General features: G+C 40.7%; 2 protein-coding genes across 2 annotated transcripts; both read right to left on the bottom strand.

The window, feature by feature from the left end:
* Positions 1-426: 426 nt before the first annotated feature.
* LOC138361337 (ubiquitin conjugation factor E4 A-like) lies at positions 427-966 on the bottom strand. The gene has a single exon (XM_069320704.1). The coding sequence runs from the start codon at positions 964-966 to the stop codon at positions 427-429; it is 540 nt and encodes a 179-aa protein (XP_069176805.1).
* Positions 967-14398: 13432 nt separating this feature from the next.
* Positions 14399-14938, bottom strand: LOC138361336 (ubiquitin conjugation factor E4 A-like). The gene has a single exon (XM_069320703.1). The coding sequence runs from the start codon at positions 14936-14938 to the stop codon at positions 14399-14401; it is 540 nt and encodes a 179-aa protein (XP_069176804.1).
* Between the last annotated feature and the right edge of the window lie 2886 nt (positions 14939-17824).

Here is a 17824-nt window from a genome sequence, read left to right as displayed (position 1 = left end):
ACACTCGCCTGGCGTTCCGCGAGCGCTATGTCATGGGTTCGTATCCTGGCCGGGGAGGATTTACTGGGCGCAAATTCTTAACTGTAGCCTCTGTTTAACGCAACAGTAAAATGTGTACTTGGATGAAAAAACGATTCTTCGCGGCAGGGGATCGTATTCCAGGGACCATAGGATTAAGGACTTGCCCGAAACGCTACGCGTACTAGTGGCTGTACAAGAATGTAACAACTCTTGTATATATCTCAAAAAAAAAAAAATAATGATGACGAAACCTTAACTCACACGATGCAGAAGCGGCAAAGTTGGAGGCGCTTCTCCATCCGTGTGGTTTGGTCTTAATCAAATTTCCTGCAGCTATCTCTGTTGCCGAAATTGCGTGTCATTGTTGCCATAAATTATCATATTGTGGTTGACGTAAATGTACACTCATTGTGGCAGAGCCCTGCGAGTGTTTTTCCAGGCCAGAATGTCAGCCTGGAGGTGGGGCAGACGACTGAAGGAGCCGTGGACAAGAGGGTGGCACGTGAAGGGGTCGGAGGCTGACTCCAGCAGTAAGCGGACCAGCATCGACTCGTCTATCACCATCTTGGACGACAGCAGCAACACCGGCGCCTCCATCACCACCTGCGTCACGCTGTCTACAAACTCCTCAGGGACTGCTTCCAAGGATTCCTGACGCGATACTGACAAATAATGGAAAAAGCAGAAATCTGTTGTCTGTTTACTAAGGTGAGAGAACTGCTGTGCATGGTCACGTTTTAGAATCTGGAAAACATATATAAATCTTTCCTCTACAGATATTTTTTGGTAAATATCACCTAAATCAGCGACGAGTTCTTTGGAATACTTGGAACGTTTACTATCCTTGAGCTGTAATGCAGAGTCTGTGAGAGTAACCAGGAACTCTGCAGCGACTTGAGAATGTCCGGGAACCCCATAGGCTGTGGGAGTTGTGTCAACCAACATCTTATAGATATGCAAAATTTCGTTGAACGTGCATAAATTCCCTTCAATACAGGAGCACATTTTGTTTATTCCAGCTCGATATTCCGCTAGAGTAGCCTCCACCATTTGCTTTAAAAGGTGGACCAGATGGTTGAAAAAGTATGCCTCTGTTCCAATCTTAAGTTTCCTTACCTAATCCACAGCTGCAGCAGCGACACCATCTAGGTGTCCCCATTTATTAAGGCTATCTAACACACTCTTGAGAGGATTAAAGAGACTCGCATGTAAGTAACCGGACATCAGATGGTCCAGAGTTATGTAGTGAATAGTGTTGACCAACCCTGCAGCTGCCTGCATACCACGAGGCGGCATCCTGAAGGTACGTCTCTGGCCACATCCCGATCAAATGCAGCAGTTCCAGCCACAGGTGCGGGTTGGGGCAGGCTTCATCGTCGCAGAACATGGCGAGTACCCAGGATTTCAAGGCAGTAGACTCGAGTGAGGCAAAATTTAAGTTGTTGTTTGTCGCCCAGGTATTTGCTAGATTAATAATTTCCCAGATAACGTCCTCCCATTGTCCTGTATCCTAACCAAACATCGTCGTATGCGTGGAGAGAGTTAAGATCCATAAAACTCCAAGCTGGATTTTACTCTCAAATAAACTCACTAAACCTCTCTCATTCGTAATAAATTATGAAGATTTTCCCCTGACAATTTTACTGCTCTTATGTTCTTAGAATTTCGTATGGATCATTTAATGAAGGGAAGTTCCAAACCATAGATATGAGAAATTGTGGGAGTTTTGGAAAAGAAATATCGCGATCCATGGGAGAATATTTGATAGTATCCATTGTCTCAGAACCGACAAGTAATAAAGAAATGTTCTAATGCCCAACCACAAGGGTGAATAACTGATCAAGAGAGAGAGAGAGAGAGAGAGGAGAGAGAGAGAGAAGATTAAGCCACCAAAAAGGTGGCTTGGGCATGAATAGCCCATAAGTGGTGGCCCTTTTGAGCCATTTTCAGTATCAATAGATGATACTAGAGATCTGTGGAGGTGCGACTGCACACTGCGTGACGGGAGATGTCTCCCGTACTGATCAAGACAACTATGAGGTAATATATAGTTGTAGAGGGTAGAGGAGAGGTGAGGGCCTGAGTGAGGTGCACGGACACCAGCTTGACGATGGTTCAATTTCGATTAAAGCAATTTAAATCTTTTAGAGTGACAGTTAAATATTCATGTGGTGTCACTGTGTGTTAGTTAGCTTTGCTACTAAAGACACCTGCGTATAGGGGTGCGAACTTAAGAACATAAGAACAAAGGCAACGGCAGAAGGCCTATTGGCCCATACGAGGCAGCTCCTATTTATAACCACCCAATCCCACTCATATACTTGTCCAACCCGCGCTTGAAACAATCGAGGGACCCCACCTACAGCACGTTACGCGGTAATTGGTTCCAAAAATCAACAACCCTGTTTACTGAACCAGTATTTACCCAAGTCTTTCCTAAATCTAAACTTATCCAATTTATACCCATTGTTTCGTGTTCTGTCTTGTGTTGATACTTTTAATACCTATTAATATCCCCTTTGTTATGTCCATTCACCCACTTGTAAACCTCTATCATGTCACCCCTAACTCTTCGCCTTTTCAGTGAATGCAACTTAAGCTTTGTTAATCTTTCTTCATATGAAAGATTTCTAATTTGGGGAATTAACTTAGTCATACTACGCTGGACACGTTCAAGTGAATTTATATCCATTCTATAATATGGCGACCAAAAACTGAACTGCATAATCTAAATGGGCCTAACTAGAGCAAGATATAGCTTGAGAACCACACCAGGTGTCTTGTTACTAACGCTGCGATTAATAAATCCAAGTGTCCGATTTTCCTTATTACGAACATTTATTCATTGATTCCTTTTGTTTTAAATTCTTACTAATCATAACTCCCAGATCCCCTTTCACAATTCGACTTCGCAATCTCAACACCATCTAGCTCGTACTATGTAACCCTATCATCATACCTTACCTCAGAAACTTTACATTTATCAGCATTAAACTGCATCTGCCAATCCTTGTCCACTTCAAAACCCTATCTAGAGCAACTTGAAGTGATAGTGAGTCTTCTTTGGTGTTGATTTCCCTACCGATTTTGGTATCATCTGCAAATTTGCAGATGTTGCTACTCAAACCTGAATCCTAAATCATTTATATATAATATAAACAACAGAGGTCCCCAGGACAGAGCCCTGAGGTACTCAACTAACGACATTATCCCAATCTGACTTAACCCCATTTATACTAAACTCTCTGTTTCCTTGGAATAGCCATGCCCTATTCCAACTTAATATAGCACCCCCAATACATAAGAACATAGAACAAAGGCAACTGCAGAAGGACCATTGGCCCATACGTGGCAGCTCCTCTTTATAACCACCCAATCCCACTCATATACATGTCCAACCCCATGCTTGAAACAATCAAGGGACCCCACCTCCACCAAGTTACGTGGTAATTGGTTCCACAAATACCATGAGCTTCTATTTTTTTAACTCACTTAGGGTATATTACACTAACTGTAGAAGTCTAAGAAATAAAATAAAGAAATTAAATGCTCTTTTCGGCACAGAAAAAAATAGATATTATCGCGCTTACCGAAACGTGGATGAATGTAGAAAATTGAGAACAATTAGCTGAATATCAAATAAATGGATTTAAACTATTTCACACAGATAGATGTATTAGACGAGGAGGGGGAGTAGCGATATACGTTAGGGACAATTTGAAATGTAGTCTCAAAGAGGGAATCAATTCTGAGCCAAACACAGAAACTATTTGGATAGAATTAAACGAAAAAGCAAATATTAGTATATTAGGAGTTATACATAGGCCACCAAATTTAGACAGAATGGAAGCAAAGCATCTATGAGATGAAATATCTAGAGCATCTAGATCTAACAGTATTTATGTCATGGGTGACTTTAATTTGAATGGTCCCAGGACTATATGCAACTGAAAACTCACACCCCAAAAGTGACTCGAACCCTTACTGCTAAGAGCACTCTGCTTGAGTACAGGATCCCTTAACCAATCGACCAACACGAACACCAGACCACACACTAGAAAGTGAAGGGACGACGATTTCTTGTGTGTGATATGTAGGTCAAAATATTTTGTTTTTGGTCACGTTTTTGGGACTCTTCATCCAAAATTACAGCTTAACTTGGTTGAGGTGGGGTCCCTCGATTGTTTCAAACATGGATTGGAAATGTATATGAGTGGGATTGGGTGGTTATAAATAGGAGGTGCCTCGTATTGGGCAATAGGCTTTCTGCAGTTCAAACTGCATCAATAAATATTCAATTTCAACAAATATCTGCAAAGAAAAGGTATTTGTTTTATATGTCCACGGCCACCCCATGAAATAATGAACAGAGCAACCGAGATTCCTCTGTTCAGATATAAAGCGTTGCTTTGCACAAAACTGCATCCTGCGGGCCATAAATTGCAAGCGACCATGAAGATCCCATCCATCTACAGCTCTCCAGTATAAGCAATTGATATGACATATTAGTATCAGCTATTGATAATGGTAATGGCTTCAGAGAGCGTACCTACCCAAACGGGTTATTAATTCCCTTGCCACCTTTTGTGTGGGTTAATCTCTACCAATCAATCAGGAATCTGAGTTCTAACAGTTTTGTAACAACATGCAGAACAATGCTTTGGTTTTAGGACAATAAAGTAGGAATTCCGAATTACATCTTTTTAAGAAGAAATTATGTCTATCCTGCATTTGAAGCAATTCAACGACACAAGTTTCATAAATCAAATCATACTTCTCACACATACTTTTTCACATTTCTTCACTTGAATATTCATAAGTTTGTGTTAAATAGGTTAAATAAGGTAATCTGTGGGTTGTCCATTTCATGTTTTATTGATTAAAGTCATTACATTTACAGTATAAAAAATGCGTGAGTATATAACATATAATCATTTGCAGTCTCCGTGGTGTAGTGGTAAGACACTCGCCTGGCGTTTCCGCGAGCGCTATGTCATGGGTTCGTATCCTGGCCGGGGAGGATTTACTGGGCGCAAATTCTTAACTGTAGCCTCTGTTTAACGCAACAGTAAAATGTGTACTTGGATGAAAAAACGATTTCTTCGCGGCAGGGGATCGTATTCCAGGGACCATAGGATTAAGGACTTGCCCGAAACGCTACGCGTACTAGTGGCTGTACAAGAATGTAACAACTCTTGTATATATCTCAAAAAAAAAAAAAATAATGATGACGAAACCTTAAACTCACACGATGCAAAAGCGGCAAAGTTGGAGGCGCTTCTCCATCCGTGTGGTTTGGTCTTAATCAAATTTCCTGCAGCTATCTCTGTTGCCGAAATTGCGTGTCATTGTTGCCATAAATTATCATATTGTGGTTGACGTAAATGTACACTCATTGTGGCAGAGCCCTGCGAGTGTTTTTCCAGGCCAGAATGTCAGCCTGGAGGTGGGCAGACGACTGAAGGAGCCGTGGACAAGAGGGTGGCACGTGAAGGGGTCGGAGGCTGACTCCAGCAGTAAGCGGACCAGCATCGACTCGTCTATCACCATCTTGGACGACAGCAGCAACACCGGCGCCTCCATCACCACCTGCGTCACGCTGTCTACAAACTCCTCAGGGACTGCTTCCAAGGATTCCTGACGCGATACTGACAAATAATGGAAAAAGCAGAAATCTGTTGTCTGTTTACTAAGGTGAGAGAACTGCTGTGCATGGTCACGTTTTAGAATCTGGAAAACATATATAAATCTTTCCTCTACATATATTTTTTGGTAAATATCACCTAAATCAGCGACGAGTTCTTTGGAATACTTGGAACGTTTACTATCCTTGAGCTGTAATGCAGAGCACACTGTAACTGCAGAGTCTGTGAGAGTAACCAGGAACTCTGCAGCGACTTGAGCATGTCCGGGAACCCCATAGGCTGTGGGAGTTGTGTCAACCAACATCTTATAGATATGCAAAATTTCGTTGAACGTGCATAAATTCCCTTCAATACAGGAGCACATTTTGTTTATTCCAGCTCGATATTCCGCTAGAGTAGCCTCCACCATTTGCTTTAAAAGGTGGACCAGATGGTTGAAAAAGTATGCCTCTGTTCCAATCTTAAGTTTCCTTACCTAATCCACAGCTGCAGCAGCGACACCATCTAGGTGTCCCCATTTATTAAGGCTATCTAACACACTCTTGAGAGGATTAAAGAGACTCGCATGTAAGTAACCGGACATCAGATGGTCCAGAGTTATGTAGTGAATAGTGTTGACCAACCCTGCAGCTGCCTGCATACCCGAGGCGGCATCCTGAAGGTACGTCTCTGGCCACATCCCGATCAAATGCAGCAGTTCCAGCCACAGGTGCGGGTTGGGGCAGGCTTCATCGTCGCAGAACATGGCGAGTACCCAGGATTTCAAGGCAGTAGACTCGAGTGAGGCAAAATTTAAGTTGTTGTTTGTCGCCCAGGTATTTGCTAGATTAATAATTTCCCAGATAACGTCCTCCCATTGTCCTGTTATCCTAACCAACATCGTCGTATGCGTGGAGAGAGTTAAGATCCATAAAACTCCAAGCTGGATTTTACTCTCAAATAAACTCACTAAACCTCTCTCATTCGTAATAAAATTATGAAGATTTTCCCCTGACAATTTTACTGCTCTTATGTTCTTAGAATTTCGTATGGATCATTTAATGAAGGGAAGTTCCAAACCATAGATATGAGAAATTGTGGGAGTTTTGGAAAAGAAATATCGCGATCCATGGGAGAATATTTGATAGTATCCATTGTCTCAGAACCGACAAGTAATAAAGAAATGTTCTAATGCCCAACCACAAGGGTGAATAACTGATCAAGAGAGAGAGAGAGAGAGAGAGAGAGAGAGAGAGAGAGAGAGAGAGAGAGAGAAGATTAAGCCACCAAAAAGGTGGCTTGGGCATGAATAGCCCATAAGTGGTGGCCCTTTTGAGCCATTTTCAGTATCAATAGATGATACTGGAGATCTGTGGAGGTGCGACTGCACACTGCGTGACGGGAGATGTCTCCCGTACTGATCAAGACAACTATGAGGTAATATATAGTTGTAGAGGGTAGAGGAGAGGTGAGGGCCTGAGTGAGGTGCACGGACACCAGCTTGACGATGGTTCAATTTCGGTTAAAGCAATTTAATCTTTTAAAGACAGTTAAGTTGACAGTTGAGTGACAGTTAAATATTCATGTGGTGTCACTGTGTGTAGTTAGCTTTGCTACTAAAGACACCTGCGTATAGGGGTGCGAACTTAAGAACATAAGAACAAAGGCAACTGCAGAAGGCCTATTGGCCCATACGAGGCAGCTCCTATTTATAACCACCCAATCCCACTCATATACTTGTCCAACCCGCGCTTGAAACAATCGAGGGACCCCACCTACAGCACGTTACGCGGTAATTGGTTCCAAAAATCAACAACCCTGTTACTGAACCAGTATTTACCCAAGTCTTTCCTAAATCTAAACTTATCCAATTTATACCCATTGTTTCGTGTTCTGTCTTGTGTTGATACTTTTAATACCCTATTAATATCCCCTTTGTTATGTCCATTCACCCACTTGTAAACCTCTATCATGTCACCCCTAACTCTTCGCCTTTCCAGTGAATGCAACTTAAGCTTTGTTAATCTTTCTTCATATGAAAGATTTCTAATTTGGGGAATTAACTTAGTCATACTACGCTGGACACGTTCAAGTGAATTTATATCCATTCTATAATATGGCGACCAAAACTGAACTGCATAATCTAAATGGGGCCTAACTAGAGCAAGATATAGCTTGAGAACCACACCAGGTGTCTTGTTACTAACGCTGCGATTAATAAATCCAAGTGTCCGATTTTCCTTATTACGAACATTTATTCATTGATCCTTTTGTTTTAAATTCTTACTAATCATAACTCCCAGATCCCTTTCACAATTCGACTTCGCAATCTCAACACCATCTAGCTCGTATCTTGTAACCCTATCATCATTACCTTACCTCAGAACTTTACATTTATCAGCATTAAACTGCATCTGCCAATCCTTTGTCCATTTCAAAACCCTATCTAGAGCAACTTGAAGTGATAGTGAGTCTTCTTTGGTGTTGATTTCCCTACCGATTTTGGTATCATCTGCAAATTTGCAGATGTTGCTACTCAAACCTGAATCTAAATCATTTATATATAATATAAACAACAGAGGTCCCAGGACAGAGCCCTGAGGTACTCAACTAACGACATTATCCCAATCTGACTTAACCCCATTTATACTAACTCTCTGTTTCCTTTGGAATAGCCATGCCCTAATCCAACTTAATATAGCACCCCCAATACATAAGAACATAAGAACAAAGGCAACTGCAGAAGGACCATTGGCCCATACGTGGCAGCTCCTCTTTATAACCACCCAATCCCACCCATATACATGTCCAACCCATGCTTGAAACAATCAAGGGACCCCACCTCCACCAAGTTACGTGGTAATTGGTTCCACAAATACCATGAGCTTCAAATACCACAAATACCAGTCGGTCAGGTGAAGTCACAGTGAGAGGTTGTGTTAACCGGAGCTCCTGAGTGTTGTTATATTATCATAGCAATATGGAAGTTGTAGTGAAGGACCTGGTGACTCTAGTGGGAGCCCTGAGGACAGAGTTGGACTCTCTGCGGGAGGAGGTGCGTCAGCTTAAAAAACAACGAGAAGTAACGAAGGAGGAGACCAGCAGTAAAGGGACCTCGTCTTGGAGAGTTGCGAAAGACAGGGGCCTTAAGAAGACTTTGATAAAGCCGCCTTCAAACGCCATAGCAACTTCAAATTCATTTGACGTTTTGGAGGACGAGTGCTGTGGAGAGACTGTGGATCGCGCAAAAGGGAAAGCAACGAAGAGAAAGGAAGCGCAGGCCCCTCAGAAAGTAAAGGAAGTACCTAAGCAAACATTAGTTGTGGGAGATTCCCAGATAAGGTATTTGGATAGAACGTTTTGTGCTAGAGATAGGGGGAACAGGTTAAGGGTTTGCTATCCCGGAGCTGGCATTGGTGATATTATAAACAACATGAATGATATTATGGCTGGTAATGGGAACAATCCCATTATTTGCATTAGCGTGGGAGGAAATGATGTTGGTCGAGTTAGGAGTGAGGAACTGATTCAGAGGTATAAAACAGCCATAGAGTTAGTTAGGAGCAAGGGAGGAATCCCGATCATATGTGGCATTCTTCCAAGAAAGGGAGTGGGAAATGAATGGATATCGAGGGCACTTGGTGTCAATTGCCGGCTGGAAAGATATTGCAAATCAAATGCAATATCTTTCATAGACAACTGGGAACACTTCTATGGAAGAAATAAAATGTATGCTCGTGATGGGGTGCATCTATCGAGAGCTGGGGTTGTTGCTGTTGCGAACTCGTTAGAAGAAGTGGTTAGAGGTGTTTGTTTGGGTTTAAACTGTTAGTAGATAGAGGTATGGGAATTGATTTGGAGGAAGGAGGTAATAAAAGTATGTGTTTGTGGGAGAAAGGAATTGGCAAAACGATCAGGGAAAGAGAAGGTCCGCAAAATAACAATTCACTTAGGGTATATTACACTAACAGTAGAAGTCTAAGAAATAAAATTAACGAATTAAATGCTCTTGTCTGCACAGAAAAAATAGATATTATTGCACTTACCGAAACGTGGATGAATGTAGAAAATAGAGAACTATTAGCTGAATATCAAATATATGGATTTAAACTATTTCACACAGATAGATATATTAGACGAGGAGGTGGAGTAGCCATATATGTTAGGGACAATTTGAAATGTAGTCTCAAAGAGGGAATCAAAACAGAGCCACACACAGAAACTATTTGGATTGAATTAAACGAAAAAGCTAATAATATTATAATAGGAGTAATATATAGGCCACCAAATTTAGACAGAATGGAAGCAAAGCATCTATGGGATGAAATATCTAGAGCATCTAGATCTAACAGTATTTATGTCATGGGTGACTTTAATTTTAGCGGAATAAACTGGTTGAACAAAACAGGGAATAGTGAAGCAGAAGATTTTCTAGAATTAATTGACGATTGCTTTCTTACGCAACACATTAAGGAACCAACACGGGAAAATAATATTTTAGATTTAGTGTTAACTAACAGGGAAACGCAAATTAATGACATCGAAATAGGGAGTGAGCAAGGGAGCAGTGATCACAAAGAAATCAGATTTAGCATAGAATGGAATAGACCAGTAGGAGAAAATTCTGTTAAAGTGCCAGATTTTCGAAAAGCTGATTTTAATAGCCTAAGAAATTTTTTGGGTCAAATTGATTGGAAAGTCTTGGGTATGGGGTGTGGGCCGGTCTTGGAGCGAGACATGAACCCAGTGATAGGTGACTTAAATGGGGATTTCGATGTGGATTCAATATATAACTTATTTAAGAATATTCTAAACAAAGCACAGGAACGTAGTATACCATACAAATTGAATAGATCGAATACTAATGACCCAAAGTGGATAACAAAGAATTTGAAAAACCTTATAGGTAAAAAGAGAGCTTGGTACAAAAGAATTAAAAATGGGGAGGTCACTTTAGAACAGGAATTCGTACAACTGGTTAGAAATGTTAAAAAAGAGATAAGGAAAGCAAAAAGAAACTATGAAGTTCGCATAGCAGGGCAAGCAAAGACAAATCCTAAAGGGTTTTTTCAGTTATATCATACTAAGACTAGGGAAAGGATAGGTCCATTAAAAACTGAGACAGGTCAAATAACAGATAGTGATGAAGAGATGAGTAGTATTTTTAATAAATATTTTGTATCTGTATTTACTAAAGAGGAACTTAACAATATGCCTTCAGCCGAACAAGTCTATGTGGGTGGGGACGAGGACAGGTTGACGAGTTTAGCAGATACCAGGGAGGATGTTCTTAAACAAATAGTAAAACTCAAACCAAACAAATCCCCAGGGCCGGATGAAGTGTTTGCCAGGGTGCTTAAAGAATGCAAAGAGGAGCTTTGTGACCCACTGTCAACCATATTTAATAAATCAATAGAGTCAGGCAGAGTGCCAGAGTTTTGGAAAGTTGCTAATGTGATACCAGTTTTTAAGAAAGGAGATAGATCACTTGCGTCTAACTATCGACCAATTAGCCTAACGTCTATTGTGGGAAAGTTACTCGAATCTATAAGAGCAAATAAAATTCGTCTTCATCTTGAAAAACATAAATTAATAATTGAGTCGCAACATGGTTTTATAAATGGCCATTCATGTTTAACAAATTTGTTATCTTTTTATTCTAGCATTGTTGAGGCAGTTGATAGTGGTAAGGATTGCGATGTTGTATACCTTGACTTTAGCAAAGCTTTTGATACAGTGCCACATGAAAGACTGATTAAAAAGATAGAGTCTCATGGTATTGGGGGTGCTATATAAAGCTGGATTAGGGCATGGCTATACCAAAGGAAACAGAGAGTTAGTATAAATGGAATCAAGTCAGAGTGGGAAAATGTTGTAAGTGGAGTGCCTCAAGGCTCTGTCCTGGGACCTCTGTTGTTTATAATATATATAAATGATTTAGATTCAGGTTTGAGTAGCAACATTTGCAAATTTGCCGATGATACGAAAATCGGTAGGGAAATTAATTCGGAGGAGGACTCACTATCACTTCAAGTTGATCTAGATAGGGTTTTGAAATGGTCAAAGGATTGGCAGATGCAGTTTAATGCTGATAAATGTAAAATTCTGAGGTTAGGTAATGATGATAGAGTTACAAGATACGAGCTAGATGGTGTTGTGATTGCGAAGTCGGATTGCGAAAGGGATCTGGGAGTTATGATTAGTAAGAATTTAAAACAAAAGGATCAATGCATAAATGTTCGTCATAAGGCAAATCGGACACTTGGATTTATTAATCGCAGCGTTAGTAACAAGACACCTGGTGTGGTTCTCAAGCTATATCTTGCTCTAGTTAGGCCCCATTTAGATTATGCAGTTCAGTTTTGGTCGCCATATTATAGAATGGATATAAATTCACTTGAACGTGTCCAGCGTAGGATGACTAAGTTAATTCCCCAAATTAGAAATCTTTCATATGAAGAAAGATTAACAAAGCTTAAGTTGCATTCACTGGAAAGGCGAAGAGTTAGGGGTGACATGATAGAGGTTTACAAATGGATGAATGGACATAACCGGGGGGATATTGGTAGGGTATTAAAAGTATCAACACAGGACAGAACACGAAACAATGGGTATAAATTGGATAAGTTTAGATTTAGGAAAGACTTGGGTAAATACTGGTTCAGTAACAGGGTTGTTGATTTGTGGAACCAATTGCCGCGTAACATTGTGGAGGTGGGGTCCCTCGATTGTTTCAAGCACGGGTTGGACAAGTATATGAGTGGGATTGGGTGGTTATAGAATAGGAGCTGCCTCGTATGGGCCAATAGGCCTTCTGCAGTTACCTTTGTTCTTATGTTCTATTTTTTTAACTCACTTAGGGTATATTACACTAACTGTAGAAGTCTAAGAAATAAAATAAAGAAATAAAATGCTCTTTTCGGCACAGAAAAAAATAGATATTATCGCGCTTACCGAAACGTGGATGAATGTAGAAAATTGAGAACAATTAGCTGAATATCAAATAAATGGATTTAAACTATTTCACACAGATAGATGTATTAGACGAGGAGGGGGAGTAGCGATATACGTTAGGGACAATTTGAAATGTAGTCTCAAAGAGGTAATCAATTCTGAGCCAAACACAGAAACTATTTGGATAGAATTAAACGAAAAAGCAAATATTAGTATATTAGGAGTTATACATAGGCCACCAAATTTAGACAGAATGGAAGCAAAGCATCTATGAGATGAAATATCTAGAGCATCTAGATCTAACAGTATTTATGTCATGGGTGACTTTAATTTGAATGGTCCCAGGACTATATGCAACTGAAAACTCACACCCCAAAAGTGACTCGAACCCTTACTGCTAAGAGCACTCTGCTTGAGTACAGGATCCCTTAACCAATCGACCAACACGACCACCAGACCACACACTAGAAAGTGAAGGGACGACGATTTCTTGTGTGTGATATGTAGGTCAAAATATTTTGTTTTTGGTCACGTTTTTGGGACTCTTCATCTAAAATTACAGCTTAACTTGGTTGAGGTGGGGTCCCTCGATTGTTTCAAACATGGATTGGAAATGTATATGAGTGGGATTGGGTGGTTATAAATAGGAGGTGCCTCGTATTGGGCAATAGGCTTTCTGCAGTTCAAACTGCATCAATAAATATTCAATTTCAACAAATATCTGCAAAGCAAAGGTATTTGTTTTATATGTCCACGGCCACCCCATGAAATAATGAACAGAGCAACCGAGATTCCTCTGTTCAGATATAAAGCGTTGCTTTGCACAAAACTGCATCCTGCGGGCCATAAATTGCAAGCGACCATGAAGATCCCATCCATCTACAGCTCTCCAGTATAAGCAATTGATATTGACATATTAGTATCTGCTATTGATAATGGTAATGGCTTCAGAGAGCGTACCTACCCAAACGGGTTATTAATTCCCTTGCCACCTTTTGTGTGGGTTAATCTCTACCAATCAATCAGGGATCTGAGTTCTAACAGTTTTGTAACAACATGCAGAACAATGCTTTGGTTTAGGACAATAAAGTAGGAATTCCGAATTACATCTTTTTAAGAAGAAATTATGTCTATCCTGCATTTGAAGCAATTCAACGACACAAGTTTCATAAATCAAATCATACTTCTCACACATACTTTTTCACATTTCTTCACTTGAATATTCATAAGTTTGTGTTAAATAGGTTAAATAAGGTAATCTGTGGGTTGTCCATTTCATGTTTTATTGATTAAAGTCATTACATTTACAGTATAAAAAATGCGTGAGTATATAACATATAATCATTTGCAGTCTCCGTGGTGTAGTGGTAAGACACTCGCCTGGCGTTCCGCGAGCGCTATGTCATGGGTTCGTATCCTGGCCGGGGAGGATTTACTGGGCGCAAATTCTTAACTGTAGCCTCTGTTTAACGCAACAGTAAAATGTGTACTTGGATGAAAAAACGATTCTTCGCGGCAGGGGATCGTATTCCAGGGACCATAGGATTAAGGACTTGCCCGAAACGCTACGCGTACTAGTGGCTGTACAAGAATGTAACAACTCTTGTATATATCTCAAAAAAAAAAAAAATAATGATGACGAAACCTTAACTCACACGATGCAGAAGCGGCAAAGTTGGAGGCGCTTCTCCATCCGTGTGGTTTGGTCTTAATCAAATTTCCTGCAGCTATCTCTGTTGCCGAAATTGCGTGTCATTGTTGCCATAAATTATCATATTGTGGTTGACGTAAATGTACACTCATTGTGGCAGAGCCCTGCGAGTGTTTTTCCAGGCCAGAATGTCAGCCTGGAGGTGGGGCAGACGACTGAAGGAGCCGTGGACAAGAGGGTGGCACGTGAAGGGGTCGGAGGCTGACTCCAGCAGTAAGCGGACCAGCATCGACTCGTCTATCACCATCTTGGACGACAGCAGCAACACCGGCGCCTCCATCACCACCTGCGTCACGCTGTCTACAAACTCCTCAGGGACTGCTTCCAAGGATTCCTGACGCGATACTGACAAATAATGGAAAAAGCAGAAATCTGTTGTCTGTTTACTAAGGTGAGAGAACTGCTGTGCATGGTCACGTTTTAGAATCTGGAAAACATATATAAATCTTTCCTCTACAGATATTTTTTGGTAAATATCACCTAAATCAGCGACGAGTTCTTTGGAATACTTGGAACGTTTACTATCCTTGAGCTGTAATGCAGAGTCTGTGAGAGTAACCAGGAACTCTGCAGCGACTTGAGAATGTCCGGGAACCCCATAGGCTGTGGGAGTTGTGTCAACCAACATCTTATAGATATGCAAAATTTCGTTGAACGTGCATAAATTCCCTTCAATACAGGAGCACATTTTGTTTATTCCAGCTCGATATTCCGCTAGAGTAGCCTCCACCATTTGCTTTAAAAGGTGGACCAGATGGTTGAAAAAGTATGCCTCTGTTCCAATCTTAAGTTTCCTTACCTAATCCACAGCTGCAGCAGCGACACCATCTAGGTGTCCCCATTTATTAAGGCTATCTAACACACTCTTGAGAGGATTAAAGAGACTCGCATGTAAGTAACCGGACATCAGATGGTCCAGAGTTATGTAGTGAATAGTGTTGACCAACCCTGCAGCTGCCTGCATACCCGAGGCGGCATCCTGAAGGTACGTCTCTGGCCACATCCCGATCAAATGCAGCAGTTCCAGCCACAGGTGCGGGTTGGGGCAGGCTTCATCGTCGCAGAACATGGCGAGTACCCAGGATTTCAAGGCAGTAGACTCGAGTGAGGCAAAATTTAAGTTGTTGTTTGTCGCCCAGGTATTTGCTAGATTAATAATTTCCCAGATAACGTCCTCCCATTGTCCTGTTATCCTAACCAACATCGTCGTATGCGTGGAGAGAGTTAAGATCCATAAAACTCAAAGCTGGATTTTACTCTCAAATAAACTCACTAAACCTCTCTCATTCGTAATAAAATTATGAAGATTTTCCCCTGACAATTTTACTGCTCTTATGTTCTTAGAATTTCGTATGGATCATTTAATGAAGGGAAGTTCCAAACCATAGATATGAGAAATTGTGGGAGTTTTGGAAAAGAAATATCGCGATCCATGGGAGAATATTTGATAGTATCCATTGTCTCAGAACCGACAAGTAATAAAGAAATGTTCTAATGCCCAACCACAAGGGTGAATAACTGATCAAGAGAGAGAGAGAGAGAGAGAGAGAGAGAGAAGATTCAAGCCACCAAAAAGGTGGCTTGGGCATGAATAGCCCATAAGTGGTGGCCCTTTTGAGCCATTTTCAGTATCAATAGATGATACTGGAGATCTGTGGAGGTGCGACTGCACACTGCGTGACGGGAGATGTCTCCCGTACTGATCAAGACAACTATGAGGTAATATATAGTTGTAGAGGGTAGAGGAGAGGTGAGGGCCTGAGTGAGGTGCACGGACACCAGCTTGACGATGGTTCAATTTCGGTTAAAGCAATTTAATCTTTTAAAGACAGTTAAGTTGACAGTTGAGTGACAGTTAAATATTCATGTGGTGTCACTGTGTGTAGTTAGCTTTGCTACTAAAGACACCTGCGTATAGGGGTGCGAACTTAAGAACATAAGAACAAAGGCAACTGCAGAAGGCCTATTGGCCCATACGAGGCAGCTCCTATTTATAACCACCCAATCCCACTCATATACTTGTCCAACCCGCGCTTGAAACAATCGAGGGACCCCACCTACAGCACGTTACGCGGTAATTGGTTCCAAAAATCAACAACCCTGTTACTGAACCAGTATTTACCCAAGTCTTTCCTAAATCTAAACTTATCCAATTTATACCCATTGTTTCGTGTTCTGTCTTGTGTTGATACTTTTAATACCCTATTAATATCCCCTTTGTTATGTCCATTCACCAACTTGTAAACCTCTATCATGTCACCTCTAACTCTTCGCCTTTCCAGTGAATGCAACTTAAGCTTTGTTAATCTTTCTTCATATGAAAGATTTCTAATTTGGGGAATTAACTTAGTCATACTACGCTGGACACGTTCAAGTGAATTTATATCCATTCTATAATATGGCGACCAAAACTGAACTGCATAATCTAAATGGGGCCTAACTAGAGCAAGATATAGCTTGAGAACCACACCAGGTGTCTTGTTACTAACGCTGCGATTAATAAATCCAAGTGTCCGATTTTCCTTATTACGAACATTTATTCATTGATCCTTTTGTTTTAAATTCTTACTAATCATAACTCCCAGATCCCTTTCACAATTCGACTTCGCAATCTCAACACCATCTAGCTCGTATCTTGTAACCCTATCATCATTACCTTACCTCAGAACTTTACATTTATCAGCATTAAACTGCATCTGCCAATCCTTTGTCCATTTCAAAACCCTATCTAGAGCAACTTGAAGTGATAGTGAGTCTTCTTTGGTGTTGATTTCCCTACCGATTTTGGTATCATCTGCAAATTTGCAGATGTTGCTACTCAAACCTGAATCTAAATCATTTATATATAATATAAACAACAGAGGTCCCAGGACAGAGCCCTGAGGTACTCAACTAACGACATTATCCCAATCTGACTTAACCCCATTTATACTAACTCTCTGTTTCCTTTGGAATAGCCATGCCCTAATCCAACTTAATATAGCACCCCCAATACATAAGAACATAAGAACAAAGGCAACTGCAGAAGGACCATTGGCCCATACGTGGCAGCTCCTCTTTATAACCACCCAATCCCACCCATATACATGTCCAACCCATGCTTGAAACAATCAAGGGACCCCACCTCCACCAAGTTACGTGGTAATTGGTTCCACAAATACCATGAGCTTCTATTTTTTTAACTCACTTAGGGTATATTACACTAACTGTAGAAGTCTAAGAAATAAAATAAAGAAATAAAATGCTCTTTTCGGCACAGAAAAAAATAGATATTATCGCGCTTACCGAAACGTGGATGAATGTAGAAAATTGAGAACAATTAGCTGAATATCAAATAAATGGATTTAAACTATTTCACACAGATAGATGTATTAGACGAGGAGGGGGAGTAGCGATATACGTTAGGGACAATTTGAAATGTAGTCTCAAAGAGGGAATCAATTCTGAGCCAAACACAGAAACTATTTGGATAGAATTAAACGAAAAAGCAAATATTAGTATATTAGGAGTTATA

The sequence above is a fragment of the Procambarus clarkii genome, unplaced genomic scaffold, assembly GCF_040958095.1.
Source record: "Procambarus clarkii isolate CNS0578487 unplaced genomic scaffold, FALCON_Pclarkii_2.0 HiC_scaffold_315, whole genome shotgun sequence".
In the NCBI taxonomy this organism is placed as follows: domain Eukaryota; kingdom Metazoa; phylum Arthropoda; class Malacostraca; order Decapoda; family Cambaridae; genus Procambarus; species Procambarus clarkii.
This window is presented reverse-complemented; position numbering and strand designations above follow the sequence as displayed.